This window comes from Branchiostoma floridae, unplaced genomic scaffold (genome assembly GCF_000003815.2).
Source record: "Branchiostoma floridae strain S238N-H82 unplaced genomic scaffold, Bfl_VNyyK Sc7u5tJ_1285, whole genome shotgun sequence".
In the NCBI taxonomy this organism is placed as follows: domain Eukaryota; kingdom Metazoa; phylum Chordata; class Leptocardii; order Amphioxiformes; family Branchiostomatidae; genus Branchiostoma; species Branchiostoma floridae.
The window spans coordinates 116023-139817 of NW_023365693.1; the positions used below are offsets into that span (position 1 = coordinate 116023).

The following is a 23795-nucleotide window of genomic DNA, read 5'->3' on the forward strand; positions in this document are numbered from 1 at the left end:
TACCATCTTCAGTCGAGGGAGGAGTGGACTCCTGTAGTGGACTGATCTTGACACTTCAGGTCATCGGCTACGCATGCTCATACTTCAGATGGCTCCAGTGTTTGTCTAGCTGGTTTTTGAATTCGTTCAACTTCTCACATTGTATTAAAGATCAATCGATTTTTAAAACTAATTACAGGAAACATTTAATTATTTTACATTTTATTTCTTTTTACTTGAATATTGAGTTTAATAGACAAAGTATTTTAAAGTAATCATTCATACCTTTAAATACTAATGGTAGATCCCTCTCACCTTTGACCCACAGCTGAAAAACATGGCAGACTCGGAAGAAAAATCGAGTCGCACACTTTTCGTGAGAAATCTGCCTTACACGACTACTAAGGACAAGTTAGAGGAGATCTTCAGCGACGCGGGGCCGATCAAGGAATGTTTCGTGGTCAGAGAGCCAGGTTAGTGCCACATGTGTGAAGGTTTAGCAGAAATCATAGCGAAGTTTTCAGTGCTGAGTTGGTGCAAGCATGTTGCACATGCGATGGTCGACACGTGCAGTTTCTGTACTAGTAAATAATTTCTACCTTGGCGACAAGGAATTATACATTTGTCATAACATTATAATTTGTTGCCTCCTGTTAGAAGTTCATATTGCCATTTTCTAGTCGTATGCAAGTAGGATTGTGAGAATATTCTGATTATTTTTTTTAATAATTTTTATTTTCTCTTCGAATAGTTACAACACAGGAGGTTTCAGGCTATAACTTCCTTTGTTATAAGTAACATACTTACACTGTTAACGTTAGTTCACCTTTATCCGTAGGGTAACCTATATCCGTTGTTTATGAAAAATAGGGTATTTGGAGATCATTAAGTCGTTGGGATGTAGTTTCACATTGCAATATCTTGAAAATGTTAACATTTGAAACCCACGTCGTTGACCGGAAATCTCTAAATATCCATTTTTTTAAAAACAACGAATCTAGGTTTCCCCACGGATTAAGGTGAACTAGCATTACAGAAGCCTTCTATCCTGGATGTGGTATAAAGCATTACCCTTCTTACTTACAAAAGTGAAACACAAGAGGGTAGTAAAAACAGTTTCTTGGCTAGCGCTACCAGCATTGTAACCCGTGCCAAACCTCGGGTGGCAGCTCACAAATGCAGCACCTCTAACCACTACGCCAAAAGGTAGAGCGTTTTGGCATGGTGAGTTTAGTGGCGCTTCAACCCCACTGTTACACAAGTATAATCTACTATTTGTTTGAAGTTGATTTCATGTCCAACTGTCTTTTCTCTCAGGTGTGACAGACAAATGCCGGGGGTTTGGATACGTTACCTTTGCTCTCAGGTATGTGGAAAGTCAATTGTGTTGAAATAAAGCCTTCTATAACCCAGAATCACAGTGTTGCAAAGTTTGTGTTTGCCATGTTTGCAGCAGAATAGAATAAGTGAGATCACGTGGAGTAATTGGCAGTACGTTGGGCTCAGGCCCAAGAGGTCCCGGGTTCGAAACCTGCCGTGTCACCGATCTTGTGCCCTTGGGAAAGGCACTTAACACAACTTTCCCCACTTCACTCAGGTGAAAAGGAGTACCTAGCTTGGGCAAGGGACATCCCTCGGATAGGACATAATGTTGATGGGCACTAAAAGGAAGAAGAATAGAATCCGTGGTCATAAAATGCAGGGAGGGCCTCTTTATTGGATTTGAATTATGGTAAGCAGTAGGTATCTACTCAGTAGCAGCAGGTAAATATGTGACAAGTGCTGTTCATGTACATACTGTATGTAATAAGTCATTCGTTGTGATATAACTAGTGTGCCTGCAAAAGCAGTTGTGTTATGTCTGGTACACCTTGATAGGAATAGACACTTACTAGTAAGTGCTGCTTAGTTTTTGTGACAAACAATTTTTTCTTCAATTTCCCAGAGAGGACGCTGTGAAAGCAAAGGACCAGCCAGTAACTCTCCAGGGGAGGAAAGTGGTCGTGTCTTTTGCAGACAAGAAACCCAAGAAGAGAAAACGTGAAGGAGAGATAGAACAAGAGGAAGAAAATAAGCAGACAGAGAGTCCAGAGGGTGAGGAGAAAACTAGAGGCACTACTGTCTTCTTCATTACTTGTCCTTTAAACATCTCCAAAAAATGAAATGCATATGTCAACAGAAATCTCAGAATTTGAAACGTTTTTTTTCTCCTAAGAATTTCAACTGTTTTACACTTATATCCACTGTTCATTATATTATATATATATATAGCACTTGTTTGTAAGAGCAAGAAGAATTCAATAATACACAATTATGCATTGTGCATAGGGTTTGCTTTTCTTGTTTTTATCATGTTATGGAAAAGTTGCTTGTCACTTTCAGCTAAGCAAAGAAATGTATGGTTGGGACCCAATGTACCCCCAAATCTTTCTGTAGACACATCTCATAAAACCTTTTTGCCCTGTGTGCCACATGTACATTCAGAACTGGTTTGACCAAAAGTCTAGGATACATGTACACTTCTTCATGATAAAAAAGATACTGTAAATGCAGAATTGTTCGCGGCGATTTTATGTCCTTGGTTTTCGCGGTGGCCACTTCACCACGAACTTAAAACCACCGCAAACATTTTTACATTATATTACATGTATGTGGCTACAGTCTGTGGCGCTGCCACGAACTCAAAACCACCACAAACACTCCATTTTCCCACTACCGCAAAATTAAATCACTGCAAACTTAAATGCATTTATAGTACTTCAATTTTCTCCCTGTAGGTCCCCCAGAGAAGAAGAAGAAGCAGCGCACAGAACACAGCACAGCAGGGAGGGTCATCGTCCTGAGGAACCTGCCAGCAAAGGTCAAGGTCGATAAGATACAGAAACTGGTCAGGTAAGTTGAATAAAGATGAATAAATAAAGTTTGCTGACTATAGTTGATGAAGGCTGGGTGCTTTTTGTCTTGTATATCTGAGCATTGCTTACATCCTTGTCAAAGGCTCTTTTAGTTTTGAAATGTTCAGCATACATGTAAAACAAGATGTAGCAAATGCATTTATCTTGTTCTCTATGTTGAGTGTCAGTACCCAGTAATCACATACATACAAGAGCACAGACACACAAGTGATAAACCTAGCCTCATCATCATAACCAACCTATCAATGTTATACTTATAGCAAAGAAATTAAACTAACCACTGTGTATTGGAGGTGAAGACAGTGGTTAACTGTCTACAAAATACAAGCAGTCTTGAAGAAAAGAAATGTAAAGAAACCCAGACTGCAGCACTCAGCAATCTCTTATCACTATATCAGTGCAATTGCACACTACTTCTTAAGTGTTAATACTAACACATAGGATTGCATGAATACCGATATGTGTACTACATTATATAACATTAACACAATATGTTTTGGATTACAGTAAGTATGAGGGAGTAGAAGAAGTCACGTACCCAGCACAAGACACAGAAGAACTCACAGCTCTGTAGCCCACAGCCCCTATAACCTTAAAAAGGCTATGGCACTACATGTACCTTAACCTTTTACACTATGCACTAAAATTACCAAAATGTGTTTTTTCCTGTACATAGTAAGTATGAGGGAGTAGAAAAGACATACCCAGCACCAGACACAGAAGAACCCACGGCGATCGTAAAATTCTCCTCCAACACTTTCAGAGTTCTATACACATTATGTCACTAACATTACCACAATGTGTTTTTTCCTGTAGTAAGTATGAGGGAGTAGAAGAAGTCACGTACCCAGCACCAGAGTCAGAAGAACCCACAGCCCTGGTAAAATTCTCCTCCAACACTTACAGGGTTCTATATACATTATGTGTTGTGCACTAACATTACCACAATGTGTTTTTCCTGTAGTAAGTATGAGGGAGTAGAGGAAGTGACGTTCCCAGCGCCAGACACAGAAGAACCCACAGTGCTGGTGAGATTCTCCTCCAACACCCTGGCAAGAAAGGCTCTGCCTGGTCTCGGCTCCTTAAAGGTTCAAAGCTCCTCAGGTAAATATTTATTTTCAAGAATCGCAACTGGAGTCTTAGCTTAGAATCATTAATTTTGTATCTTTCATATCATTTCAAATTAGAAAATATTATTGCTGGAAGACTAGACAAAACTGAAAAACATATTGGTAAATGGGGGAAACTGATCGGCCATCTTTAGATTGATATGCATGTCTTTATATTGCAACGGTAATTGGGAAGCAAATTCTAAAACGTCATTACGGTAACTTTGTCTTACTTGTCAGTTCTATATAGTTTCTCATGTGTGTGTTTTTGTTTTTGATTTTTGTGCCATGCATGTGTTTGTATGTTACTTGTTCCTTTTCTTTGAAAATCAAGAATAATTATTTAAACAAAAAAAATCCTCAGTCCAGGCCGTTCTACAGTCTAAGGACAACAAGGAGCCATCTAAGAAGTCACTCAAGAAGTCCAGAATCATTGTTAGGAACTTATCCTTCAAGGTTCGTTGAAGATGATTACAATACGTAAGCTTCATTCATTGATTAAAAGTCTGTATTTCTGTTGTAGAAGAAAGTAGGGTTTCTTAATACAGCTTAGAAGCCAGTTGGATTACTGCACACTTCTGTTAATTGCACGGAAACCCCAAATCCCCAACCAATGCAGTTCAGCTGCATAACTTCGCATAGCTACACCATCTGGATAATTGCACGAAAAACGCTAGTAAAGGGGGTGTGCAATTAAATGGCTTCTACTGTATAATTAGTTAGTTTGTTTGTTTGAACCTTTGTTTATTCATGAAAGCTCAAATCAACTCGGTTGTATAGTTTTTTCATTCTTTATTTTTTGCATCCATCTTGAACTTAATTCACACCAATATGCATTTAAATAACAATTTGTAAAATAAAAAGGGTTTACCAAATAAGATATGTTTTTTTTCTTTTCAACAGAAAAATGAAAATGTACTATTGTCTCCTACAGTGTAACAAGGATGATCTCAGAAACACCTTTGAGAAGTATGGGGAGATCACGGATGTACAGATTCCCACTATACAAGGTTGGTAAATTGCTTCTTGTTTGTCTTTTAGTTTTAACTTTAAATTTCCATGTCAAATTACTAGTTTTGAGATCATTATGACGGATTCAATTCACAGCTAGGATATATAAACCCTCTCCAACAACATTTCTCTTGTCACTGATGAAAAACAACAGATGTTGTTTGAAACGTCTGACCATTTCCAAAGTTATATCCAGTTGCTTGATTGATTGAGTAACTGCTTTTTGGCTACCCCCTTATGACAGAGTTTTGGTATATTTTTTGTTATCTTTAAAGTATAACAGAATACTGTAGTTTTTCCATACTTCCCTACAAGATAGTACCCATAGTAATAGTATTAAGCTGGGGAATGGTCTATATTACACACAGGAACACATGACTTTGTACAAACCATTATTATAGGCTCCATCTCCCAATACCCTGCCCTAGACACAGTGGATAACAACCCACTGCCCTTATGGCCTGATAAAAGGCTGATGGACCTTTTATGTACTTAAAGTTCGCTAAAGATAACATTAAGTTTCATCCATGAATAGTTTCATCAGGTTGGTACGCATCTGAGCAGAGAGCAGCGACACCTGTCCTGCAGTACAATGTGAACCAGTCAGAATTGCCCTGAAGAAGATGACAGACGGTCACCGAAACGTTAGTGATAATTAAGCATTGGTTGTGTAAGAAGAGTCTCTTTATTTAACATTATGTTTTGTTCCTGTTCCAGGTGGTAAGAAGCGAGGTTTCGGGTTTGTCCAGTTCACCAGTGTGTTTGAAGCAGCTAAGGCTGTGGCAGGGATGAACAGCAAACCTCTACATGGTGAGTTTATGAAGGTTAGGTCTACCTCGTGGCCTTGGCTTTGGCCATGATGCAAGTGTCACTCGTATGTAAAACATACCAGGTATAGTTCCCATGGTATGACATAGGAAAATTAAGTTACTGTCCTTTGTGATGCAAAACTGGGGTCCATGTACTGGAGAGTTCTAAGCAAAGTTCTCCCTTATATACTCCATTTTAGATGATATGTAAGTTGTCCTACACCATGTACATATAAATGTTCTTTTTTAATATGTATTGTTTATGTGTTTGTCAGCAGGGCTAGCCCTTTGTAATAGCCATAGGCTAGTTGGGCAGCCCTGGCTGTGTGTTTGTTGCAGCCAAACCAATAAATAAATAAAGTTCTCCCTTCATGTAGATCTGCTCATAGATGGCTTCAATGACTCCACTGCCATGCCCTAGACACAGTGGATAACACCCCACTGACTCTACAACATTAACAACAGATGGACTACCTTTATTTACTTTCTAATTTTAAAGGTTCCCATTGCCATTACTTTCAGGAAGGCCCATTGCTGTTGACTATGCTGTGCCGAAAAATAGATACGAGTTGGCAAAAACACCAGAGCAAGAGGGCAATGCAGGTATGTGACTGTACTTTAATATACAGGGTATAATAACGTATAAAATCTGCTTTCAGTATAAAATCTGCTTTCAGTTCTGTCCGAAATAGTCTTATCCAAAAAAAATTGCATCGCTTGCTTTTTCTTCCAGAAGATGAACAGAAACAAGAGGATGGAGATTCAGAGGATGGTGATGAGGAGGAGGAGGATGAGACAGGAGAGGAGGAGGATGGCAGTGATGGTGATGCTGATGCTGCTGCTGAGGATGATGATGATAGTGATGACTTTTCTCATGATGATGATGATGATGATGATGGAGAACAAGAAGGTTTGAGCAAAGTTTCATCAAGTTTTCTTTTGTGTGCCTTTATGCAGATCATTAAATGACAATGACAATGACAACTAGAGTTCCTCGAACACATATCTTCGCCAAATAAACAATTTCTATGGAAGATAGTTCTTTTTGAATGATTAATGTGTATAAGTCCATATGTTATCTAGTCACATCATGTAGTGGTTGGTTGGATTATGAACATTGTGAGTAGATTAGTCTATTCTGTCGGTGTATAATGTATGTATGTAGAAACCAGCAAATTGAAGACCGGCTGAATGGATTGAAGTGATATTTGGTATGTGGGTAGGTCTTGGAAACCTGGAAACCACAGGAAGTCACGCCGATAATTGCATTCGTCACTCACCAAACCCCGGCCACTGTTGTTCCTTCCAATTTATGGAACTTTTTAACTCACCAAGGGTCATCTAAGGGCCATATGTAAGGATTGCTACGACCCCCGCCTTGGTGAACGTTTGTTTCAATCTCATGAAAATAGAAAGTAAAGTTTTGCAGTCGCGAGTTAAGTCAGAGGTATTTTACAGAGTCCAAGGTTATGATTTCTGCGACTGTCCGATGACAGCCGCCTGTCACCTTTGGCGATTTGTATTTCTCGCAATGATGTCAGTTCTTTCTAGCCGACCTTTCCCTTACAACATGACATCTCTGTTAAGAGTTGAGGAATGCGTGGATAATTGACGGTGACCCTTTTGACCTAAGTGCTGTTCTTCAACATGTTGCGTTTGTCTTGTCCCAGCACTTGGTCACTTGTTGTTTTAACCTAGTTCACAGATGTAAGTACTATGTGTTACAAGCCGTCATTGTTCAATTATGTTATATTACTGACTTTACATAGTACTTATTCGTTTGTTTAGACCCATGTAGTGTTACTGGCACATGGAACACCAAGTTTCCTTGCAGTCCATCATAAGAAAATACACCTGAAGTGTCTCGTAGGTATTAGCTCTACATCTTTATATCAGGTGATATTCGTCAAGTTCCCTCTACTACATTTTTACCGTTCCCATGATATAGTGTTGCTTTTATTGTTGATCTGTATATAGATATAAGCAACACTTGTATATAGATATGTTATATTTCAACTGCTATGAATCCTTTGCTGTGTGCCGTCGTATTGACATCAATTCAGCAAGCTATTTAATTGCTTAATTTTATAGATACGTGTTGGACACGGTCAGGCTTTGTATTTTGCTAACATGAACCATGACCATTTATAGGCATTTTTTCAGCCAGTAGTCTCTACCAGACTCCATCCTGGCGGAATAGTACACGGATGACCTAGTAACATCCCTGGTCAATCAGAATTTCATGCTTCCAAGACAACGTCTGTTTATCAGGGAGCCTCTGCTTCCACGGGCTCCTTTGACCTACTTCTTCTCTATTTTTAGACATCTATGGGTCGATTCAAGTCCTTTCAGGTGACTCCGTCACAAGTATTTTTCAACCATTATAGAAGTTTCCCTAAGTAATTATATTAAATACAGAGTGATTTATATAATTTGCATCTCATTATGTTGATAATCACCCAAAGTACCTACCTACCAAAAACAAAAAATATCCATCAATCCCCTCAGGAGTTATCCATCTAAAAAGTTACGAAATATAACACCCACTGCAATTCCAAAGAAGCTGCTAGGGGGCCCAAAATTAGACCATTGACTCCTAGTACCAACAGCTATCCACCAGTAAAAAATCACGAACCTGGCACTTCTGGAAAATTTAGGCGCAAACTTTGATGCTCACTTGCAGTACCAAAACAATTTGCCAGGAGGCCCATTATCGAACTTGACCTTCCTTTCTGTGTCCCCTACCTATCAACCAAATATCATTAACATCCATCAAGAACATCTCGAGTTATCTTGCTTACAGACAAACGCACTTACATACAAAGCCAGCTACAGCACCATAGGTAAAAGGTAGCTAAACCATTCTCGCACATGACAATCCTTTCCACAACCGCTACAGACCTGCCAAATATCGTGGAAATCGCCCAGCTACATTTTGACTTATGCCTCCCGAAAAAACACCAAAAAAAATACCAAGCTCGCTAATGTACCATAGGAAAACGCCAGGTAACCCATTTTCGAACTAGGCATGCCTTTAAACAACCGCTACACACCTGCAAAAAATAAAAAAGTTCCATCCACAATTTCTCGAGTTATATCCTGTTGACCTACATACAGACCCAAGTCGGCAAAAACATAAGCTTCTTGGCGAAGCTAATGAAGTTTATTGCATATTCATGCCCCATTGGGGCTAAATGCAGTCAGTTTGGTACATACTTTTTTTTTTTTAGTAAGTAATCGGAAAGCTATACATATATATTACAGTTTACATGCTTCTTCTCTCTTCTTAAAACATGCGTGGATGAGCTTACAGAGTTTTTCCAGTATATCGTAGTTAGATGATGACATAAGGTATTTGAACAGATTTTCCTTCGTCAGGTGCGCAGATTTTTTATCTATATGTGTAGCATTAAATCAATATACATACATACAATACATATCGAGTTGAATATATTGACTATATAGTTGAATAGATAATGACTTAATCAATATATCAGCAATCAATTACCTTCAATTATACACAGCACTAATTGTATTCTTCCATCTGGAGATCAGGCCACACCAATTTAATTTCTTGGTTCACGGATTTTTTCATTAAAAATATGGAGCAAGAGGGCGAAATAAAAATAAAAATTGTAAAATGGTTGGGGTAAAGGTAACGGCTAATCCAAAACATAAAGAAAAAAAGTTTTCAGCTTGAAAAAAGTACAAAAACACTATTATTGTACAGTAACAGCACCTGTACCCACACTTTAAGGAGCTTATAATATAAAGGCCAATTTGCTACACCAGAAAGTTGGTGAATGGTTTCATTAATGGTGAAAATTTGCTGAGTGGTAATTTTTATTTTCATTTTTTTTTTCCACAAAATAGGAGCGAGCGAATCTGTGAACCAAGAGATTAAATTGGTGTGGCCTCAGGGTAAAAAAAGAAAGAAATGTTCTTAATTCCACCGCGGCAAATTTGTGGCTTCAAAGCCGGCTTGTCTGGGCTACATCCCTGATGGACACTGGTGCAATGGACCGATCCTCTCGACCGCCTTATCGAACAGATAGAACCCCCTATTCTATATCGCACACCTCCGTCAAAGACTGGACAGAAATTTCTATTTTTGATGGACGTGTTCGAAATAGAACCATGATCGAACAGGGGGCGGTGTTTTGGGATCGGTCCATTGGGACAGGCCAGTTTTTTCAGTGACTTCCATCTGTGAATGTTTCTTGAGGTGTGCAGATAGGGTGGATCGATGAGCTGTCCTGTACCCACACTCCCCACACATGTAGGGTTTCTCCCCTGTGTGGGTTACCATGTGGCGCTCTAAGGTGTTCTTCTGTGCTGCAGAATAGCCACACTGGTCACACCTGTAGGGTTTCACTCCTGTATGTTTTGCCATGTGTGCGGATAGGTGGGATTTTTTAGCCGTCCTGTACCCACACTCACCACACATGTAGCGTTTCTCACCTGTGTGGGTGCGCATGTGCTGGTCGAGAGCGATTTTCTGTGCTGCAGAATAGCTGCACTTGTCACAGTTATAAGGCCTTTCTCCGGTATGAATTCTCACATGTTGAACAAGGTTAGCCCTATGAGCTGTCCTGAACCCGCACTCTTGGCAGGTGTAGCGTTTCTCATCTGTGTGTTTAAGCCTGTGTTGATCCAAACTTCTTTTCCACGCAGAAGAAAAGTCACACTGGCCACATTTGTAGGGCTTTTCCCCTGTATGCTTTCTCATGTGTTTGGATAAGTCAGTCCTGTAAGCCATCCTGAGACCACACTCCCCACACATGTAGGGTTTCTCTCCTGTGTGTTTCACCATGTGTATGTCCAAGTTCTTTTTCCATACGGACGAAAAGTTGCACCGGTCACATTTGTAGGGTTTCTCGCCTTTATGTTTTCTGATGTGATTGGTCAGCCATGACTTGTCCGATGTCCTGTACCCACACTCCCCACACATGTAGGGTTTCTCGCCAGTGTGTTTAGCCATGTGTTTGTCCAAATTACATTTCTGTGCAGTAGAGTATTGACACTGATTGCACTTATAAGGTCTCGCACCTGTGTGTGTTCTCAGGTGTTTGGTTAAAGAAGACTTGTCAGCAGTCCTGTATCCGCATTCCCCACACATGTAGGGTTTGTCCCCTGTGTGTTGAGCCATGTGTTTGTCTAGATTACTTCTCTGTGCAGTAGAATATCCACACTGGTCACACTTGTAAGGCTTTGCACCTGTGTGTGTCCTCATGTGTACAGTTAAGGAAGACCTGTGAGCTGTCCTGTGCCCACACTCCCCACACATGTAGGGTTTTTCTCCAGTGTGTGTCCCCATAAGTTCACTCTCAGCTAGATTTGTGCTGTTCACTGTGTTATATCCACAGTCAGGACATACAAGTTGCCCGGAATGTTTTTCCATGCAACTCTCCACCTGTTCTGTATGAGGAGACGAGACATCAGGTTCGGTAGTGTTCGGATGTTTGCTTGTACTTCCCCTCTGTACATGCTGCTGCCATCCTGCGTCTGTTGTTTTGTCCTGTATGCCGTTGTTTGTTTTCAGCCTCTTTTCTTCATGTACACGCTGGTCCATATTTCCAATATCTGCATACGTACCATGTAAGAAATAACATGGTTACAAAGATGGGGCCAGCAATAATTTTGCCCAAAAGATTCTTTTGACTCTTATAAACTGAACTAAACTGGACAAGACGTATTTAACTGGCAACAATTTACTAACTTTAAACCACTGATTCCAACCGCAAACATCACTTTATTGCAATGTCAATTGGAAGGCAACATCATAACTGGTCTCAGAACTCACAACATTTTGGCCAGTGACAAAGAAGTGAAAAGCATAATCCAAAGTAAACAATGAGCTGAGTGTTGCCTTAATTGGACTGGAATGTCTGACAAAAATGAATTGGATCATACTGTAAATGCAGAAATGTTTGCGGTGGTTTTATGTTCACGGTTCCGTGATAACCACTTCACTGTGAACTTAAAACCATTTTTCCATGGTTATAGTATGAGACTACAGTCTATGGCACTACCGGGAACTTATAACCACCACAAACACTCCATTTTTGCACTACTGCAAAAGTAAATCTTTGCGAACTTAAATGCATTTACAGTATCAGTTGTGTGACCTAACAGTCAAGTCTTAACAAAGAACAAAAAAGGAAAATTTAATTCTACCTACCGACCTTTTTTTTTTTCAAGACTGAAACTGAAAACACGACATTGTTTTTCCCAGGTCTAGTCTTACCCCTCCCCTCTAGAATACTGATGTTAACCTCCCCTGTCCTGTAAAAAAACAAAATTTAATTCAATTCACTTCATGAAATAAAATTATAATCATATTGCTAACCTGCTTTATTTGAAGATTGAAATATCCTACCCATCCACGGCCAGCTACAATTGTTTCTCATTTGTAAGGGGAGATTCCCTAGTTCACCTTTATCTGCGGGGTAACTTACCCTATTACTGTGCCCTATTACTGAAAACAACGGACATAGGTTACCCCGGGTAACCTATGTCCGTTGTTTTCAGTAATAGGGTACTATGGTTCCAGACTGCAATATTTAAAAAGATATATTTTCAAAATTCTTCAAAATATTGCAGTTTGAAACCACCGTCTTTCGACATGATATGGTCAAATGACTTGATTTTGAAAACAACGGATATAGGTTACCCCAGATAAAGGTGAACTAGCATTAAATTAGGTCTAAGATAAGGTTGCATTGCAACTGCAGACAAAAATGGCGGACAGACAAGGTGACAAAACACGACAGCCAAGTTGACGATGATAACAGCTGATAAAAGAACTGGTTCATAACCAGTACATAACCAGTAAATATTCAAACACTATTCAATCTCTAGAACTGGATAAAAAACGGATATTTACTTCCGGACATTTTCAAGTGACATCCACACTTTTCTTCAGTGTTACTAGAATGAACTAGCATAACAATTTAATACAAGTACAGCTAACTAGAAAAACTGGTTTAACCACTAACTCGTTAGGGTCATATACAAAAAAATCACTCAAATACAAATCATGTTAGCATAGTATCCTATGGTTAGACAACACTGACTTGAATTGTTCTACTAGTTCATTCTAGTGACACTGAAGAAGAGTGATGGATGTCACTCGAAACGTCCGGAAGTAAATATCCGTTTTTTATCCAGTTCTAGAGATTGAATTGTGTTTGAATATTGTTTACCTGGATGTCTAACCTTCATAAACATAACCAGTAAATGATTACCTGTTGAGACCTCCATGGCCACCTGTCGATTCTCACGACAAACATCGGCAGACGATTGCATAAATAGCACTAGCCACGGCGTAGTACTTAGTTTGATTTGTACAAAGAACTCATCCTGGTAAAACTATTTACGACTGTAGATCGCCAAAGGTCACATGCCAGTCTGATTGGTAACCTGCCTTAAGGGGTAACAATTAATAGGTCTTCAGAGAACATTGTACCTAAAAGTTTTTGTCAAGTCATGAACACAGTACTTTCATGAAATAGAATAAAAGTATGACCCTAACAAATGAGAAATTCCACGTGTATAACCATTTACAATCACATGGTATCTATTGGGGGAGGGGGTCGCAACTATATGCCATGTCTCCAATATGTGCTGGAAGAGTATGGTAGCTAGAACTAAAAGACTCCAGAACTCCTTCCTGCACAAAGCCATCAAGTTGTACAATAAGACTATAGACACTTAGCTTGTAATGATGGTGGTAATGATGGCACTCAATTGTTAGAGTTGTATACTTTTTTGTGTAATTTTATATTGTTCTTATGTATATATGCGGACGGAGCAGGCCATATGTTTGTTGTACATTCCAATGCCATTCAGGCTACCACAATGTGTATGTCTGTTATATTGTGAATCAATAAAGGAAATGAACACAGTTTTTGGCATATGGGGGTTTCTATTTTGTAGTTAAGGACCACAAGGTGACTGACATTGAAGCTGATAAAATCATTTTTCAGTTTTCAAGTATGACAAAGTTATTTGTTGAATTGGAGGGTATAACCTACAAAATAATTTAAAACTTAGAAGATATCGTTTTGACAATTTTTTACGCCCTCTTTTAAATGGGGCCATGTGGGGTCATGGGGAACTGCAGCTGACTCACCGAGGTAGTCAGCTGTAAAGGTCACGCGCATTGATACACTGAATTGGCAAACATCATGATCTTATACACAGGCTTTTAGCTAGGATTTTATGATAGGGAGTCCAAACTTATTGGTGAGTGACTATTGTAGCGGGGTCTGTGGGCATCCACCTTGAAGTTCCTTGGTGCAGAGTTTTTGATGGTTTTAAGTTAAAACAGTGCATTCTAAGGTATCCCAAGAGGCAAAAATACTGTTACAGATGTCACAGTAGAAGACTGACCACAGATGACCTGTTAGCATCCCTGGTCAATCAGAATTTCATGCTTGTCAGACAATTTTCTCCCCAGTATAGGGCGTCCAGGGGCATCAAATTTCTTGTTATTCTAAGAAAAGTGCGTCCAGATGACACATTGACGCATGCCTGGCTAAAAGCCTGCTTATACATACGGCCATACAATCTGAAAGTTGACTCATTGTACTACCATAATGCAAAGTTCGTACTCCGATGTCTTTCACGCTACAGTGTTTACAGACGCTTCCAGATTTCGGCTGCACTAAACTTTTCACCCCGTCATAGACTCCATGGGTCACGGAAATATACTGTGTTCTGTGGCCTAAAAGAAGTGCCAGAAGTTAAATAATGAATTTTTTAACAATGTCTTTGTAATGTGATACAAACTATGATTTACAACTTAAAGGAATGTCAAGACTTTGTGTTTATTTTTCTTTCTATATTTGATTTTTAGTTGTGTTTCAATGAAAGAGAGAGCAGCATTTTATTGTGTTTGTCTTTTTGTTCTAACCAAAGTTATGCATCTCTTGTTTCAGTAGAAAGCAAATCCAAGACCCCAAAGCCCTTCAGAGAAAGCACAGATGTTCAACAGGGCAAGACTGTTTTCATCAGGTAAAATCTGACGTGGCATAGGCCACCTTTATTGCAGGTTTTGTGAAATATAACGCAAGTTCACCCTTATCTGCAGTGTCAGGTGTATTGTATTTCTTAACATTTGGTCAATGAGTTATGTATGATGTGTTAAACAATAACTAATAAAGTTATTCACATTTCTATGTCTAAATACTAACAGATTTCAAGATACTAGATACCAGAAGTAGATTTGACTAGACAGTCCTCATAATGCTAAGATAGGTAAAATTACATAAAATATTGTTATTAGAAGAGATGGTCACAATCATGTTTAGGCCCATGCCCTTATTGTATGGGGGTTTTATCATATATTGTTTAGTTAGTACGAGTTTTAAGATTTATCCTGTTTCCCCTTTTTTTGTTACAGTAGTTTATGTTAGATTTTGACCATACAAAAGTCACTGTACTTTTTGTCGTGTCAATAAAGCTTGTCTATCAAAATCTGACATAAGATATCCGCTCCTTTCCCAGGAACCTGTCGTATGACTCTCTAGAAGAGGATGTAGAGGAACTGTTCCTACAGTTTGGTGGCATCAAGTACGTTAGACTGGTGGTCGACCCTCAGACTGAACACTCCAGAGGTAGGGTTTACACAATGCACTTTGCATGATGTATGTTGATTGTGTATTGTGAATTGTGTATCACTCAAATCTCTGCCTAGCCTGGGTACCATCCAGAAAGTAGTTTGCTCCGGCATTAATTATACACTATATACAGTCGCTTCTAGCTCTGACATTTATCATACACTATATACGCTTCTCCAAATTTTGGATGAGGGTACTGATTGGTCCCTGCACTTGAGCGAATTAAGGAATGGGTTCAAGCGCTCGTTCGAACGGGTGTTCCAACAACTGAAAGCCCTCCATCTGCTTGTTGTTATCAAATAAGCGCTCTAGAACCAAAATACAAACTGTATCAGAATTCTATTACAATATTCATGTTGAACTTCCCTGAAGGGAAAACATGTTGTTTTTACGGGTGTGTTCTTCTGCTGTGAACTAATCAGAGCTTAGAACTACCAGTGACATCAGCATATTACTTATATATTAGCTATTCCAGCAAATATGAATGACATATTAGCAAATATGAACAATTACAGTTTTGTATGCAACAGCAGAACCTCTATCGTAAAGACAAATTACTGGGGAAACATCCTGCATTTTCTCGATAATGTTGCCTTTCTAGTATAAGAGCGTTACATTTTAACCTTTAGTTATACATTTTGTACCTCAGACTGTTACACTTACAGTAGATGGGAATAGACATATACTTAACTGCAAGCACATTTTGATTTCGTTGTGTTTCCCTTGACCATACAGGTACAGGGTTTGTACAGTTTAACTCCAAAGAAGCAGCAGACAAGTGTGTACAGCAGGCAAACGTAAGTAATATGCGAATAAATCCTCTAGGTTCATGTCATAGCAAACACACTGTCTGGTAATTGTAGGGAGTCTAAATACAAAATGTAGGATCCGATGTGGTGGCAAATTTGCTGCAGTACCTAATACATTCACTGGAAGGCACTGTTGAGCATGCTATGATCACCATAATTAGCAGTGTCCAGACATATGCCTACTTTACAAGGAGAATGTTGAACCACCCAAGACGGATGCTAGCAAAATCATACTTTCTGTCCCTTAAAAAGTGAGGGTCTGAAAAGTAAACATCAGGTGGTTAGATTTGTGGGAAACTGTCTTTTTTGGTCCAAGTACATTGTATCCTTTCAGCTTCGAAAAGAGTACATGTACATGTATAAAATGTAGTTGTCCTTCCCGGCGTGAGTTATCAGGTAAATTTGTTTAGATATGCAGCTTCTACTCTTCAGTACAAACCTGGTGTGTTACACCATGAGGCAGTTTACTGGGTATGCAATACAAACAAACAAACCAGAACTACATGTGACTGCTACTCCCCCACCCCTCAGACTAATGGTTTGGGCCTTGCTGGCCGCAGACTCACCGTCAGCATATATATATAGCGGTGTCCTGACATTAGCTGATATTATAACAATATAATATAAGGTAATTGAAGTAGAAATGGTGTTTATAACTGTCCTTGTGTATATGAAATCTAGACCGAGGGACTGAGCTTGGCTGGCCGCAGACTGACCGTCAGCATAGCGGTGTCCAGACAACAGGCACAGAAACTCACAGAGGATAAGAAAGAGAAGAAACCCACTGACAAGAGGAACCTTTACCTGGCCAGGGAGGGGTGTAAGGATGATATATTCTTGTTTAAGTTTTATTTTATTTAAAAGACTGCTCACTTTTGATTTGTAAGCTTGAAGACAGATTTGTAAGGATGAGATCAGATGAGATCAACATTCTTAATTTTTATTTCATTTCGAAGACTTCAGCTGACTTTTAATTTTGAAAGACACTTTCAATACCAGTCTTAGGACAATTTGGGCAAGTACTCTAATGTGTAAATTTTCAGATAGCTTGCATTTTGTGAAAATTAATACCAGCCCTGATTTGAAACTTCTGCTTGTGACCCAGAGGCAGAGCTATTGATCTGGTCTGGAGTACTACAGTGAATGTACACTGTAAAGTGTGTACATTGTGCTTGATTTTGATAGTCAAAGTCTTTCCGCACCTGATGGCGCATAGGGCTGCACCCATCTCCACTTCAGTAGCCCTGGGCCACACCTCACCACAGCAGGGGGCTAGTCCGCTGGTAGTGGTGACTGTGTTAAACTTACTCTGTACTGTACCATACTTATTCCCAAATGCTCAGTGCTAAGCAGAGAAAGCGGCATGTACCATTTTCAAAGTCTTTGGTATGACTTGGCCGGGGATCAAACTCACAACCTACCGAATGCAAGGCGAACACTCTACCCACTTGGCTATTGCACATTTCTTAACATTTTTTCCCCCTCTTGCAGTGATCCGACCCGGCACCCAGGCAGCAGCTGGCCTGACAGACAAGGATCTGGCCATGAGACAGAAGGTAAGGGAATGAAATTTTGCTCTTTATGTTCATCATGTTCTAAATGATTTTAAATCTACCAAATAGCAATTACTGAAGCAACTGGATATGATTTTAGATATGGTCAGATGTTTCAGATAACGTCCCTTATCTTTGTAAGTGACACTGAAGACTTGTTGGAAAGCAGGTTTTATATCGAACCTTCATCAACAGATTTTAGACCTACATTAATTTAGGTTAGACTTTCATGCTAAAGTAGAGGTCAAGAGGGAGGTCTACAAGATACTGTAAATGCAGAAATGTTCGCAGTGGTTTTATATTCGTGGTTTTCGCGTTGGCCTCTTCACCGCGAACTTAAAACCACCGCAAACATTTTTCCATTATAGTTTTTGACTACAATCTAAGGCGCGACCACGAACTTAAAACCACCACGAAAACTCCATTTTTCCACTTTCGTGAAAGTAAATCCCTGCGAAGTTAGATGCATTTACAGTATGTATATAAGGCTGTATATAAAAGGGTCAGATATTGTATTGTGAATTACTGTTCATGTAAATAGGATTAGGTAAATCTTGATTCTTAAATCGTTACAGGTAGAGAAGATAAAGAGAGAGAAGCTGAAGAACCCGGCCATCTTTGTGTCCGATGTTCGGCTGTGTGTGCGGAACGTTCCACTCAACATGGGGGACAAGGAGCTACGGAAACTGTTCCTAAAAACTCTGGGAGACAAAAATGTCCACATCACAGAGGTAGGTATATTTAAGTTGCTTATTATTATAAGTAATTAACAGTCTAATTACATAAAATTTATGTTAGATTCAGGGCTGGTCTGTCCCTTTGTTATGGGACAAAAATTTGCTTGTTGGGACGGACAAAACTTTTACCCCTTCGTCCAAAAAATTTGCACAGTCAGACTGTTCCTTAAAACTCTGGGAACAAAAGTGTCCACATCATGGAGATAGGAAATTTTTGAGTCCAATTTTACCAAATTTAATATATATTAGACAATACAGACTAGCAGTTGGAAGTCTCTCCATCAAGATGTAAAGTTATGGATAGGAATGAAGGAATATACAACATAGTTGTACATTTACCACATTTTGTATCATTTTGTAAAATGTTCAGACCAAGTGCCAATATTCTTGCATCACGTAACATTCATTGTTCTTCTCTGTTTATTACGATTTCCCTAGGGCTATTTTGCAGCTAGTGTGTGAGTAGAAAAAAATAGACTGGAAAATAGAATACAAAAGGTTATAAACAAACTTACAAAGACTTTCATTTTATTTTATTCAATCTTAAGTCCCCAATAAAGTGTCTAAGAACATGTCTTAACAAACCCACTGTCTGCTCCACAGTCTAGAATCATGCGGGACCTGAAGAACGTGAACAGCCAGGGGGTCGGCAAGTCTCGCGGCTACGGTTTCGTCTCGTTTTCCCAACACGATCACGCGCTCAGGGCGCTACGGGAGACCAACAACAACCCCAACGTACTACCTGGGGGCAGGGTGAGTCAGGGAACGGAAAAATTTCATTTCATGTTTTGTTTTTTTACCTAGGATTCACCGCAAAACAAGGCTCATGGAGCCACTCAAGCATTTTGGGTTACAGTACTGGATTGTGAAGAAAGATGTCTGTTAACCCTTGACTTAAACAATTTCAGATTGTACCCCATGTGGAAGCAAGTCCTTGAAAGCTTATTCTATAGCGATGTAGTTCTAGGAAAGAAGTTCTCAGCGTTTCATGTGTGAAAAAAGAACTTCTGAATGCCAAATGACAATTACTCAAGCAACTGGATATGATTTGGAAACAGACGTTTCAGATAACATCCATTATCTTTCGACTGATAACAAACATCCTTTATCTTTCGTCAACGTCACTGACGAAAGATAACAAAATGTTATCTGAAACCTCTCCAAAATCATATCCAGTTGCTCAAGTATTTACTATTTGCTCTTATTACCTGGATGTCTAACCTTCATCGACCTTACTTCTGTATGAATCTTATGTTGTCAACACTTGCTGGAAGATTCGGTTGTACAGAGAAAAACATGTAAAATTTCACTGTGCATTCTAAGTAAGAGAAGAATGCAGGCTTTTAGCCAGGCAGCCATACAGACGTACAATGTACGGCCTGTTTTAAAAAATAACTGAAATTTTACGGCCTTACAATGGGGAGCATATTCTCTGACAAGCATGAAATTCTGATTGACCAGGGATGCTACAGGTCACATGTGGCCTGTCTGACAGTAAATTTGCTTCATTCCCCCAAATTTGCACCTCAAAATGTGGGAAATGGTGTTTCAGAGAGTTATAAATTTCAAAATTTTCTGAGTGAAGATGTCCCCAGACCCCCTACAATACTCACACCTGCAGCGCTCGCCGAACGGCAAGAAATTTGGACACCCCATGAAAAAATCCTAGCTAAAAGCCTGGAAGAATGTAGGATTGACTTGTTGTCCTTGCAGCTTTGAAATATGATCACACCAAAAGATAAACATTTTGGGTTGACAAAGATTATATTATAAACTGCAATCTTTGATGTATTTTACAAGCCATTTTTTGTAGAACAGAATTGATTCTTTGATTGGATTCTAGACTGAATGTTGACGGACTGAGTGTATCAAAAAGAATTGTAGTGTCTGATGTTTTTGATGACTGCCTAGCAGCTGGCTAATGATGATGACATTAACTTGTAAATGACCATTTGTTTCTTATCTAAAACTTTTCTTCCTGACATATTTTACAATCATTTTTTGACTAAATTTTAGCTAAATGCTGTGCTTCAAGAGATATTTGTAGTTTTTGGTGTTGTAATGACTGCATATAAACAGCTGACTGATGATGAAGACATTAACTTGTAACTTGAAAATGATCATATTGCCTATAATGACATTTCTTTTCTAAGCCTTTCTTATTTTCCTCCTCCAGAGACTGATAGTTGAGTTTTCCCTGGAGAACAAGCTGGCCCTGAAGAAACAGGAGATGAGGCTGGCAAAGGCCAAAGCTGTGAGATGCATCATTTTTTAATGAATGAATGAATCATTCACTTATGAATAAATAGTTTATACAGGTATAGGTACAATAAAGGCAAATACATTTCAAAGTTTTTGTGTACAATACATCAAGACTTGACTTATATTGTAGCTTTAAGAGCTCTAAGACAAACGTAATGAAGAAATAACAATTGATCTTAGATCATTATGGAACTTTGAGCTTCTTAGAGTTCCTTGTGTTTACAGTATGGTTGAAAACTTTTTATTTTATTTTTGGAAACAGCCGAAAATTTATGCGCACGTGGATGTCATCCATATAATTAAGTCAACATGACCTAACATGGCAGACAATAATACGTGATGAACTACTTACACCTTTGCCTCTTTTCAGGCTCGGCAAGCAACCACAAAGGACAACAAAAAACAACAACCAGCAACAAATGGCAGAAGCGCCCCCGCCAACAAAAAACCTACCCAACCCACCCCTTCCCTAGAAAACAGCAGCCAACAACAAACCCTCAGCAGAAAGCAGAAGAGGAAACAGAGACAGAAGGAACGACGGGAAAAAATCCAACAGGAAAAGCTGGACAGACTTGACGGCGACTTTGAGGTCTCGAACCAGCAAAGTGGCGTAAAAGCGGTGAGAGGGACGAAGGGTCTTCCGTCACACTTAGGGCCAAAGATCAGACAGAGAGACAGAGGGAAGGTGGTACAGAAGGTTGCGAAGAAACCCAAAGCGAGGAACACTCTGACCAAGACAAAACAAGAACCACTCAAGCAGAGGAAAGCACAGGTAAGACTACTTAGATTAGGGGTTGGTCTGAAGTATTTTCATTTTTTGGTTTGGCAGAGTAGTGTTCATCACGCACAGTTTGGGTTGCCCTACTAGCATGTGGCTATTCCAAAGGGCTAGCCCTGCTGACAAAACAAATGGAATTTGACAAGGACAAAACATACTTATCAATAATGTTATTCTAAATACGTTAAAAAAGAACCTGGAAGTAAAAAACAACCAGACCAACATGAAAACAGATAGTCTGTGTAACACAAACTCCACTGTCCAGGGCTGTGACTGGCCCCTCCTCTAGGGGGCCGGCGGATGTTTGGCGGGCTGCTATAAGCGAGATTTAATCAGGCAAGAAAACAGAGTCTGAGGGAAAAGTTTATACAGTCTACCTTGGGAGACTTTGATTAGAAGGTCCTTAGAATGGAAGAAAGGATGATGAACTGAGAAATCAAAGTCTGAAGCCAAGTCTACCTTTGAAAGAAACACACACAGGCAACTACTTTCCAAAAACAGTCATCGAATGGAACGCACTACCACAACATCTTATAGAAGCTAAGACCATAGATAGCTTCAAAGCTGGGATAGCTAAGTACTATGGCTACCCCGGCTTCACCCAGCTGTAAGGGTAGGAGCCTACCCTGTATACCTAGTGTGGCAATGTACAGTATCACGTTGTTCGTTTATTTATTTTTGTTTGTTCCATGCACCACTTTTTTTGTTGTTGACGGCTAGCACCACCACCACCGGCCACACATGGGTTAGGCCTCTGAGTATGTCCTAGACGTCATGCCCCACGCGGGGTTTTGTCTGGTATTGTGTAGAAGTAGAAGCAGAAGGTACAGTTTCAGGGAGAAAATGCAGTTGGATGTACAGTTTATATATGTTAGGTTTTCAACCTCACAGTCCTCTGCTTTTCGCTTTAAAATGTCTGTGAGTCAAGGATTTGGAATAGTGTGTCCTAACAGGGTGGAAAGACACAACAAGAACCTTTAAGAGGCAGGTGTTTAGATAGAGGAGCTACTGTTGTCTTGTGTCTAAAGTGCAGGAAAGTTTGAGATGTAGGGTTGAAGGGTATGTACTGAAGGCTAAATAAAGGTTGAGACAACTACTGAAGGATGAAAGTTGTTATTTACCCACCTCCGATCCTTCTCTTCCAGACCCCGTCTCAGCCCAGCCGCCGTTCCAACAAACCTGAGCGTAAGGAGGAGGCAAAGTTTGACCTTCTGGTGCACAGGTACAAGGAGAAACTGTTCGGGAAGGACTCGGGAGGACAGATGAAGAAGTCCAAGTGGTTCAATGAATAATCTTCATCCTAATCCTAATCTGGAAACAGTCAGATGAAGATTCTAAAGGTTTCGATGTCTAATCCCTTTTTCAGTCTCATAACTCATCCAAATCTCATGTCAAGGGAAGGAGAAACTGTACGGGAATGACTCGGGAGGGCAGATGAAGAAGTCCAAGTGGTTCAATGAATAATCTTAATCCTAATCTTAATCTTAATCTTAAAATCACTGAAAAAACTACAAGGAGAAGCTGTTCGGGAAGGACTCGGGCGGGCAGATGAAGAAATCCAAGTGGTTCAACGGATAATCTTAAGACTTAATGCTACTTAATCTTAATCTCAAAAACACTGAAAAATTACAAGGAGAAACTGTTCGGGAAGGACTCGGGAGGCCAGATGAAGAAATCCAAATGATTCAATGAATAATCTTAATGCTAATCTTAGTCTTTAAACATTGAGAAAACGTCTCAAACAGTCAGATGCAAGAAATCTTAAGGTTTCAATGTCTAATTGCTTTTTCAATCCCTTTTTTATAACTAGTCCAAATTTCATGTCAAGGAGAAACTGTTTGGGAAGGACTCGGGAGGGCAGATGAAGAAATCCAAGTGGTTCAACGGCTAATCTTGTTCTTAATCTTAATCCTAATCTTAATCTTAATCTTCAAAACACAGAAAAAATTGTGGAGATTTTACTAAGAATTCACAAAGTAAAGTGGTTCCAGTCATGACCCAAAGTTAAAATGACCCAAAGCTTATTATTATAATAAGCCATTTTCATTCAGGTCATGTGACTTTATCTTTGGGTCATTCCAACTTGAGTAGAATCAGAGGACTTATCAAATGTTTGTTGTAAAGAGAATTTGTAATCTCTACACCATTATGTACTGTCACAGGTTTATTATCATTCAAATACATGGAGAGACTGTTTAGAAAGAAACCAG

At 39.4% G+C, this 23795-nt stretch overlaps 1 protein-coding gene across 1 annotated transcript; it reads left to right on the forward strand.

Annotated features, from left to right (window-relative positions):
- Positions 1-332: 332 nt before the first annotated feature.
- Positions 333-23279, forward strand: LOC118407308 (RNA-binding protein 28-like; the record flags this gene model as incomplete). Its single annotated transcript, XM_035807770.1, is given in 21 exon segments — positions 333-452; positions 1297-1345; positions 1925-2073; positions 2757-2871; positions 3711-3752; positions 3859-3998; positions 4368-4459; positions 4938-5013; positions 5732-5824; positions 6346-6426; positions 6557-6733; positions 14766-14841; positions 15334-15443; positions 16182-16243; positions 16937-17075; positions 17747-17811; positions 18384-18539; positions 19149-19298; positions 20722-20806; positions 21188-21579; positions 22731-23279. Coding segments are annotated over 21 exon segments (2516 nt in total), but the record flags the coding sequence as incomplete, so codon positions are not given.
- Between the last annotated feature and the right edge of the window lie 516 nt (positions 23280-23795).